This window comes from Bidens hawaiensis, unplaced genomic scaffold (genome assembly GCF_021521415.1).
Source record: "Bidens hawaiensis isolate Kalapana, Puna unplaced genomic scaffold, B.hawaiensis_p1.1 tig00008376_1, whole genome shotgun sequence".
Classification (NCBI taxonomy): Eukaryota; Viridiplantae; Streptophyta; class Magnoliopsida; order Asterales; family Asteraceae; genus Bidens; species Bidens hawaiensis.
In genome coordinates, this window is record NW_027491594.1 from 534,613 (window position 1) to 545,771 (window position 11,159).

General features: G+C 38.3%; 1 protein-coding gene across 1 annotated transcript; it reads right to left on the reverse strand.

Moving 5' to 3' along the window:
• Positions 1-1,715: 1,715 nt before the first annotated feature.
• On the reverse strand, positions 1,716-6,010 carry LOC143637720 (protein KINESIN LIGHT CHAIN-RELATED 1-like). The gene is made up of 3 exons (XM_077105041.1): positions 5,367-6,010; positions 3,085-3,993; positions 1,716-1,953 (listed from the first exon to the last, which is right to left on the reverse strand). The coding sequence occupies exons 1-3, from the start codon at positions 6,008-6,010 to the stop codon at positions 1,716-1,718; spliced, it is 1,791 nt and encodes a 596-aa protein (XP_076961156.1).
• Between the last annotated feature and the right edge of the window lie 5,149 nt (positions 6,011-11,159).

Below are 11,159 nucleotides of genomic sequence, written 5' to 3' on the forward strand. Positions count from 1 at the left end.
ACATAATAAGAAAATTCAAACACTTTCTTTTAACTTATCATAAGTTATAAGTTATAAGAAAGTAAAAATAAGGAATCACAAACATCCTATTCATAAGGGAAAAAAATGAAGAGAAGTGCTTACCGATGACGCCAAGTGCATTGCGAGCTAAATCGGCAGAAACCATGATGAACTATCTTTGTTTATGTGTGTGTGCTAAGGGGGGGGGGGGGAGAGAGAGAGAGAGAGGTTGCATATGCATATCAGCAAAGATCAAGTTTGTATTTATAATTACATTTTATTATTCTTTCTAGAAAAATATTCAATGTTGCTAGCTATGCATTAATTTTATTTCCAATAGTCATATAATTTGTTCAAAAAAATGCATATATAAATTATTATACCCTGGGTAGATAAGTAGTTAATATAAATTAAACAGCATTAATGCAATGAAGAAATGTATTCCCATTTACTGAATATTGCCATAAAGGTAAATGAAACAAAGCCAGTTAGCCAGGCAACTAAAATTAAAGTACAACATAAAAGAGCAACAAATACAAATATATGTTGGTTAGTCGCCCTCTTGCTACCCATATGCGAGGCGCCGTCTTAGCCTTCCCTGACCAGGATCGCTCCTGTTCTTCGGATACAATTCGATCCTTCTACGGCCAAATCTCAATTTGTGGAAAGCCTTCGATGGCTTCCTTATGAAAACATCGTCACATTCACAAATTAAAGTACAATTTAGACTTTCTATTTTTTATAACAAGTCTTTGTTCAATGTAATTTGCATAATAACATGAAAGATGTAATATCACGTCTGCCAACTTCTTTGCCTTAAATTGGTATAAAAATTTAATATTTTTCACATATTCGGCAATTGGTACTTATCTTTACAAAGTCACTAGACACTCATCAATACTTCATTTAATTTTGTCACTTATTTGTAACATTTGATGCTTATCAGAATGATTTAAACACTTTATTAATGTATTAGTTATCAATTTAAACAAATTATATGTTCAACAATGATTTTACTAATAGCTTGATTAGTCGATATCGCCGATATATCACCGATTTATCAGTGATATATCGGTTATCGGTCCCTTGGCGATATATCAGTCAGAATATCGATTTAGAATATTGATACCGATAATATCAACGATATTGACCGATATTGGACTAATATTTGACTGATGCATCATCGATATCAGTGTTTTAAGTCTTAATTATCAACTTTTAGTGTTCAATGTTATTATTTTAAGTCTTAATCAATACTTACTTGTTAAGATTGTTAGTGTTTTGCAACAGGCTAATTTGTTAATTGTTGGAAACTGTACTGAATTATTAGTGTTAAATTGCTATATATATGAATTTTACATGATATTAAAATTACCGATATCCCACTGATATCTCGCTGCAATAACCGATATCTCATATGTCGGCCCTTGACCGATATCCGATATTTTCCCGCATTAACTGCTTAGAGCTCAAGAATACTCAAGAAATTTTCTGAATCTTAAAACAGAAATATCACATTTGTAACAAGTCATGGCAATCACAAATAAAATAAAAATAATATATATTCATTCCATACAACAAATGAAAAAACAAACTCAAAGCCTTAATAACAAGAACAAATGAGAAGGCTTTCAATCAAATAAAAGAACACTACACACATAATAAAACCATTTCTACTTATGATTAATGAGTAAATAGTAACATATTTTGTTGTATTAGTTTCTAAAACCAAATGCAGACCATTTCTTTGATGAAGTCTTTTTCTTTGTCCTCTTTGAATTGGGATCAATAAGATTCTCAAGTGATTTTGCTTTCTTGTTTCTTGATCTTCCGGCTTCTTTCAAAAGCTCTGCCAGTCTTTTCTTCTCATCGTCGAAATCCGGGTTTGCTGTTCCCAGTTTTTCTTCTCTTAATTTTAGAACATATTCCAAAATCTCGATCGCGTCTTCAACTCTGCGTAAAAAATAATAATATTACTTTGATTATTATAGAACTATATATGATAATAAGAGGTGGCAATTTCTGACACGATACAAAAACAATCAAGTTTTGGGTTGGCATATCTTACCAACTTAAAACACGGGTTGTGTTCGGTTGATCTGTTTAATTAAATGTTAAGTGTCTCGGTTGACTTATTTTACCCATTTAGATAAACAGGTTGACCCGTCAGCCTGAAAAGCTAAACGGGTCAACCCACTTACACAAGTTTTTACAACTCACCAACCTGAATTGCACACTTAGAACTTGATTATTACCCGCCAACCCGTTTGACATGTTTAGATAAATTAGTTAAGTGTGTCGTCTTTGGGTTGATACGTTTAGTTAGATGGTTTGTGTTCAAGTTGATTTGTTTAACCCATTTAGTAAAGTGGGTCCACCCGCCAACCAATTTAGTTAAGCATGTTGACTCACTAACCTGTTTATGACTCGTTTAACCCATTTTTACAATTCACTGACCCAAATACACACGCTTAAAACTTGATTATTACCGTCAACCTGCTTGACACTTTTAGAAAATGGGAAATGGGTCGTCTTTAGATTGATCTGCTTAACCTGTTAAGTTAAACAACTCGGCCCACTAACAAGTTTGTCAAACCATTTGACACACTTGGATAAATGGGTTAGACGGGTCTGTGTTCGGGTTGGGGTTGAGCTGCTTAACTCATTTAGTTAAACAGGCGACCTGCCAACCTATTTAGTTGAATAGGTCGACCTACTAACCCATTTAACTCAGTTTTTCTACAACTCCCCAACCCAAATAACACATTTACAACTTGATTATTACCCGTCAACCCATTTGACGCATTTAGATAAATGGATTAAACAGACAATGTTTGAGTTACACAGTAAGGGTTGTAAATAAATGGCTTAAACAGGTAATAATCAACTTGTAATCGTGTTATTCGGGTTGGTGAGTTGTAAAAAAAAGGTTAAATGGATCATAAACGGGTTAGTGGGCCATTTATGACCCGTTTAACCCATCCTTTCGCAAATTGATTTTTGACACGAATAAAATTATGGTTCCCATTCAGGTTGAATAATTCAGCCCGCCACGATTGACACCCCAAATGAGAGATTATTTACCTCCCAAGAGCATCATATGTAGCTGCAAGATTACTGTAAACTCCAAGTGTATCTTGATGACACGGACTGCACTCCTGTTCCAGAATCTCCCTTGCTTCCTCAAACAACTCAGCAGCTTCATCTATCTTAAACAGCTGGACACAAGCTAACCCCATCTGGTTCAAAAGCACACCAAAAAATGCTGACTTTCTTTCACCACTAGCCCTAAGTTTACCAATAGCACTTTCAAAAGCCCCTCTTGCTTCTTCATATCTCCCCACCATATAAAACATCACACCCATGTGCGCTTCCACACCCGCAATCGTACTCTGCTGACCTGGCTTATCCTCCAACAGCTTCATTGACTTCTGTAACAACCTTAACGCTTCCTCGGGCTCGTTAAAAGATTCATAAATTGCAGATATTTCTGTCATTCCACTAGCAATATCTTCTGGTGTGGTTCCAGGGACCGGTTTCGCATATATTCTAAGGGCGTTTTCACAATACGATCGTGACTCACGTAGCTTCCCGGTTTTGTAGTACAGGTCAGCGAGGCGAACGAAAACCGAGGCGACTGCCGGGTGGTTATCGCCTTTTGAGGCTTTGAAAACAGTGAGTGCTTTTTGGTAAGAGAAAACAGCTTCATCAAAGCGCGAGAGTGATAAGTAAATGTTGCCAATGCTGAGATCAATCGCAGCTACCTCATTATCTTGACCGTTAGCTATCATTGCCATGCTGGCTAGCACAAGGTGTTCCAAGGCGGATTCATAGTCACCTTTAGCCTCACATATTAAAGCCATTAATCGTCTATCGGCTGCTTCTTCAAGTGATGCAGGTGGACTGTGGACCCTGTGGATTTCTAGGGTTCTTTTGCATAAAGTATCTGCTTCATCAAATTGCATTGCTTGCACATGAGCCTCAGCCAAGTATCTACAGAAATGAAGAACCATGAATAAACAGAGATCAGATTTCTCGTTCTGTAAAGTAATCCCAATTGAATTGTATTACTAGATCACAAGCAAGTTGATAAATAATAAACAAGCCGAGCCCGAGCTCGTTAAGGCTCGAGCTTGGCTCGTTTTTACTTAAAGAGGTCCCAAGCTCGTTAAGGCTCAGGCACCAGCTCGTTTATTAAATAAGCCTCAACAAAAGCTCAAGCTTGACTCGTTTTAACTTAAAGAAGTCCCAAGCTTGTTAAGGATTGGGCTCGAGCTCATTTATTAAATGAGCCTTTACAAACACTCGAGCTCCTTTAAGCCCGGCACGATGCAAATTTGTAACTAGCCGGTCTTGACTCGACTCGTTTTAACTTAAGAGGTCCCGAACTCATTAAGGCCCAGGCTCAAGCTCGTTTATTAAATGACCCTCAACATAAGCTCAAGCTTGCCTCTTTTTAACTTAAGAGGTCCAGAGCTTATTAAGGCCCCGGCTTGAGCTCATTTAATAAATGAGTCTTTGCAAAAGCTCAAGCTCGGGCTCGTTTAAAAGCTCGGCTTGATTCAAAATTTTAACAAGCCGATCTCGAGCAGCTCACGAGTGGATCCGCTCGTTTTAACTTAAGATGTCCCAAGCTCGATTATTAAATGAGCCTCAACAAAAGCTCAAGCTCGGCTCAATTTGAGTAACCTCACAATCAGATCAGCCCATTTACACCCCTAAATAATCATTTAGAATGATCCAAACCCGAGTTCATTAACTCTCAAACTCAAGCTTGTTTATTAAATCAATCAATCAATCATACCCAGTAAAATCCCACCGACAGCCGAGCTATAGGTAGGGTCTGGGGAGGGTGGGATGTAGGCACACCGTACCTCTATCCAAAGGAATAAAGAGGTGGCTTCCAGAGAGACCCTCGGCTCTAAGAACATGTGTATGAAGCAAAAAAGGAAATCAAAGTTTAACAGTTATATAAAAAACTACTACTAATTATAATAATATTAATAAAAAGGTCACAGTTTAACCGCAATATAAAAGCTAATAATAATAATAATAAAATATGTAAGGGAAATACCATTATGGTATGTGACCTAAATAAGTTAAGTCTAAGCCCTAAGGTATTCAATTCTCTCTAAAAATCCTTAACTTTAATTCTACTTCTCCACGAATTCCTATCCTCAACCATGTCCTCGGAGAGGTTTAGGTCTATCAAGCTTGTTTATTAAATGAGCCTCAATAAAAGCTAGAGCTCATTTAAGCTCAATTCTATTCAAGTTTTTAACAAGCCAATCTCAACTAACTCACAAACAGCTCAACTCATTCACACAATAAACCAAACAATAACCGATCCGGATTGACAAATTCACCTGCAAGTCTCGGCAACTCGGGGATCCGTATCCCCCAAGGCCTCCATCTGAAGCTTCAACCCTTCCTTATAACACTCAATCGACCGATCAAGCTGCCCGAGCATCGAATGCGTGTCCCCTAGCTGCATATACCCCGAAAACGCCGCAAGCGCGTGATCCGCACCTCTCGCAACCTCAGGCACCTTGATCGCCCTATCCAACACCGGAATCGCCTCATCAAACCTCCCTAAACTGCAATAAATCGCCGCCACAACGTGCAAACACATCGCCAGATCCAGACTCGGCTCGCCTTCCACCGCACACCGTTCGAACGACTTCGACGCGCGCAGCGCGTAGTCCAGCGCCTTCGTCGGACCGTCACCGGACGCGATTGTGTCACGCGCCAGCTTTAGCAGAAACGGACCGAGATCCGGATTGTCGAGAGATGATTCGTCGAGTAGGAGGTTATTTTTCTCCGGTGACTTTTTCTTGCCGGAGCTCCGATCCGGCGAGGGTTTGGCGCGTGAGAATGACGGAGATGGTGATGGTGGACGGCGTTGCGCCGGTGATGAAGGGTCGGGAGTTGGCCGGATCTGGTGGTTGGTGGTGGTGTCGTCGGGGACGGTGATACGTGGCGGCGTTTTGACGGAGACTAAGCCAGGCATGATTGACGGAGAAGTGAGAGGTTAACGGAAAACGTTAAGGATATTTAGATCTTATAATTTACAATGGAGAATATAGATATTGTTTAAAGTTTGATAGTTGTTGGTGTGAGTGTTACTTGGTAGCTGTGTGATTGTATGAATGAAGCAAGGCCATCACCACTTTGGTGGGATGGTAAAAAAAATAAAAAAAAAATGAATGAAGCAAGGCAACTACAAAATCAGTGGAGTGGGACCCACACAGCTCAAAGAAAGTGGATGGGCCCACAGAGGGTGAGATGGCATAGCACAACCTGTTTTGTTTGGATTGGGTTTGGTTAAAGTCTTGGGGTTACCAACTCACCATACATTGGTTTGAATTGGAAATCAGGTTTGGATATTAAAAATTTGATTAATTTGGATTTAGTTTGCAAGTTCCAAACTGGAACAAACTAACATGTCTGGTTTTTTGGATTTTAAATTAAAAGTGAAAGGTTGGGTTTCATTTAATCAAATTAACAACCTAAAATCTTATTAAAAAAGGTATGCAAGATATTAAGAGTTTTAAGCCCAAAGTAAAATAACTTAAAATGTTTTTCATTTTTTTATTTTGATGTATCACTTTGGTTTTGAATGAATTGGCTGTATGGGTGAGGAGTACCGATTAGGGCTGCTCAAAAAACTTGAGACTCGAAGCTCGGGCTCGTGGCTCGCTCGATAAAAGCTCGAATAAAATTAGCTATAAAAAGTTAATTTGAAACATCCTAAACTGATTTTGATCATTTTTGTAACCGAGCCAAAATCGACCTAGGCTCGAGTCATGGCTCGGCTCGTTGGCTCGATCTTAAGCTCGTTTAACTTCAAAATCGAGCTAAATAGCTAAGTTGCCTCGTTTAATTTCGAGCTCGAAACCACCCTAGCTCGACTCGTGAACAGCCCTAGTACCGATTAATACCGTTGGCATTAATTTTTCAGTACAGGTATTTCCCGAATTTTGCATGAAATATCGGCATCATACTCGTATCGAACCGATGCCGGTACTGAGCCGAACATTTCAGTACCAGTAGCAGAATATTTCCGAATTTCAGGATCGGGATCGGTACCGGTACAGGTATCATCCCGAACTCTTCCCTAATTGAGTGTATATTACCGTTATACATATTCGTTGAAGCCTATTTATACACTTCGTTGAATGAATTACGTTCCCTGTTAGTATTAGATTTTGTGTAAAAAGTTTCCGCAACAAATTTAACCCTCAAGGTGAAGGGAATAAATCAAATTTGGTTTTAGGTAAATGAACTTAAGCATGGATAATGTGTTGCATTTTAGCTTCTAAGGGAGTGTTTTGAGATTGTATTTTGACATAATATTATCCCATTTGATAAACTATTGGGAAAAAATGATTTTGGTAGTTTTGAAAAATCAGGTTTGACGCATACCTTTTACCTTTACTAACACAATCCCAAACAACTCCACGGATTATAGGATGTTTTTCTTAATATGGTCTATAGCCCAACTAGACCACTTGGACAAAGTGCAATAAATCTACATTTATGTATGCTTCTTTTCATTATGTGTAAGTGAATATACAAACTACTTAGATACTTATATGTAGGGGTGTTTAAGGTTCGGTTTTCGTGATTTTTGAGTCAAACTATAAACCAAACTGTTGGCAACGGTTTTGATTTTTGCAAACCAAAACCGAACCGTGGAACTCCTAAACCGGACCGAACCAAACCATTAGCAACGGCTTGGTTCCGGTTTGATTTCACGGTTTGGGCTTGTTGGATTTTTGTACAAGATGTCCAAATTAATGCATGATATACGTTTAGTAATGTTGTCATAAATTTGTATAATTTAACAAGTATAAACACGTCATAAAGAAATAAACAAACACAAGTTTAAGCCACAAACTGCCAAGTAGTAAACCTGTATGGATTTTTGCTCTGCCCATATTTTTCTTAACCATTATTGTTCAATTTATACACTTTAAATTAATTATGTATAGTAATAAATTTGATCATATATATACATATAAAATATAAATATTTAAAAATTTAAAATAATTAAATCACATGGTCCGGTCCGGTATTATATGGTAGGTTTTCGTTGTAAACCGTAAACCAAACCGTTCGCTATGGTTTGAATTTTTTTTTAAACCGACCGACCGATAGTTAATGAAAAAAACCAACCGTGAAACCAAACCGATGACCGATTTAGACGGTTTTACGGTTTCAAACCTAACCATAAACATCCCTACTTATATGCGATCATGAAACATAATATTGTCATGTACCTCGACATATATATTAAAGTAATATAGAAAAAAAGCTTATATATGACTATATGAGTGTACACAGACGCATGAAATATCTTATACGAAAATATGCCTCTTACAAAAATATAAATAAAACAAACTCTATTCGTATGAGCGTCTGGTTATGACTTATGAGTACCGTATAACTTGGTACTCTTTAACAATACTGGAAGAAATTTGAATCGACTGAAATGGTTTCAAGCTTTAATCATTTTATTTAGAAACTCTTATAGATGAAAACTTATTGGCATTTTGTAGTTTGATCATTTTCTTATAAACCTGAAGACAACACTCGTTTAATCTCATATTTCACTTAAGATCTAGCATTCCAAAGGACAAAACCATAATGCCAAATTGCCAAATATGACAAGCGACCCAATTTTCTAACCTGAGAATCTTATAGAGTAACCTACACGTGCACAAAAAAACCGGTTCCGGAACCTAACCGGTGGAACCGAACCGGAACCGGTTCCAGTTCCAACCCGGTTGGAACAATACCCGGTTTGGGTATTTTTGTACCCGAAAATCGTACCCGGTTCTAATATTTATATGTCAGTACCGGTTCCAAACCGGTTCCTACCCGGTTCTTAATTGGAACCGGTTTGGTTCGTACCCGGAATAACCGGTTCCGACGGGTTTTTTTGAAGGGTCAAACAAAAGTCAAACTAGCCGTTGGAACCGGTTCCAACGGTAATACAGCCGTTGGAACCGGTTTTTTTAGACACCAATTAGCCGTTGGAACCGGTTCCAACGGTAATATAGCCGTTGGAACCGGTTTTTAAGACAATAGATCCGTTGGAACCGGTTCCAACGGTAATATAGCCGTTGGAACCGGTTTTTGGGCCAAACCTATATATAAGTTGTTTCCATTACTTATTTCACCACCAAACTCAAAAACAAACTACAATACTACTCATTTAGCAAACCCGTTCCTTTACCCGACCATCCAACTAAATATTATTATGGCACCCATCAAAAAAACTAACAACAAGGCTAAGAAGAGTGTTTTTGTTGCCCCCGTTCCTGTTACGGAGGACCCAAGGGTTGTTACGGTAGTCAACCATAACCGCAACCAAGACGTATGGAAGAATTGGGATTTGATTGTGGATGACGAAGGTTATCAAAAGGCTCGTTGCAAACTATGTGGTTCAATATTAAAGCACGATTCCAACTCTACTTTGAGAAAGCACATCGAGAAGCCATATTGCAAGGCGTTGAAAGGGATTGGCGCGACCGATCAAATTGACTTGGGTAAAGATGGTACACTATTTCGTTACAACACGACTCATGTTCAAGATAGAATGGCAAAGTTCGTTATTCAACGAGGTTTGCCGTTTAACCACTTTGATGACCCGGAGTTGACGTCGTTGATTCGCGAAACTCTACAACCGAGATACACACATGTAAGTCGTACTACCTTAAGACGTCATTGTATCAGGTTGTGGGAGTGTGCTAAAAATGAGTTAATCGAGTCTTTTCATTCTTTAGAAGCCATGGTTAGTTTAACTACCGATGTTTGGTCGGCACCACACGGGTTGCCCGAATCATACATATGTGTCACCGCTCATTGGGTTGATCCGGTGACATGGCAATTGATGAAACGCACCATCGCTTTTGAAAACTTCCCGTTCCCACATACCGCCGAAAAATTGTTTGAATTACTTGATGAAGTTATAACGACTTACAACTTGAGAAATAAAATATTTTCGATTTCGTTTGACAACGCTTCAAACAATACTAAGGCGGCTGAAAAATTTATCATTAAATATTCACCACCTTGTTTCGGGGATTTTTTTCATGTCCGATGTGTTGCACATATCATCAACTTGGTTGTCCAAATAGGTCTTGACAATGAAAACATTTGTGATGATTTAAAATACTTTAGACTTATGTTACAAGATGTCTTCAAAAGTGGTAAAAGAAGACATCTTGAATATAAGAACTATTGCAAGTCGGTTGAAAGAAAGTATTTGGGGCCGAATTGGGACGTTCCAACCCGTTGGAACTCAACTTGTCATATGTTAAAGTGTGCTTTTGCCCAACGCCAAACTTTACAAGCTTTTCATAACAATCTTGTTGAAGAACGCGAGGCCGATATGTTTCCGGAAAGTGTTTGGGTCCAAGTCGGTTATTTGTTGGAGTATCTTGATGTGTTCAAAAAGTCAACAACAAAATTATCGAGATTCTATTACCCTACTAGTTGTTGGGTTTTGCAAGAATTGTACTATATGTCTTGTGTTTTTAAAAGCTTTGCGGAGAAGAACAAACTCTTCGAAAATATTGTTGCGGTGATGAAAGAAAAGTTCATAAAATATTTTGAAATCATACCGCCGGTCTTCACTCGTGCCGCCGCATTAAACCCCTATTGGAATGTTAATGGGGTTGAAACAACGATTGAGGAAATATTCGACAACTTAGGTATGCACGAGATTGACCCGAAGTTGTCGACGGAAGCGAATGACAAGTTCATAAAAACATAAACGATACTAAACATAACAACTAAAACATAAAAAACTAAGTCCGTCGTTTTAACCCGGGAATAATTATTTTTGGGTTGTAGAGCCGGACGACTCTCCCACTTCCGTTTTTTTAGCTTCCATTCTTCTTTTCTCTCGACAATACTTATTCGTATGTTTTCGTAATGTCGAGTTGGACGCTGCTTTAAGAAACTTCGAGCAATATTTGCAACGTGCCAACTCATGTGAGTCGGTCATGAGACACAAATCGTAATGAACCCAAACATCGGGGCATCTTGTTGTTTCGATCACCATAACAACGTCATCATTGGTTGCCATTTGTTGTCGGTTTAAGGTTAATTGTGGTTTGAAGTGTGTTTTATAGTTTTGGGAGTTGTTT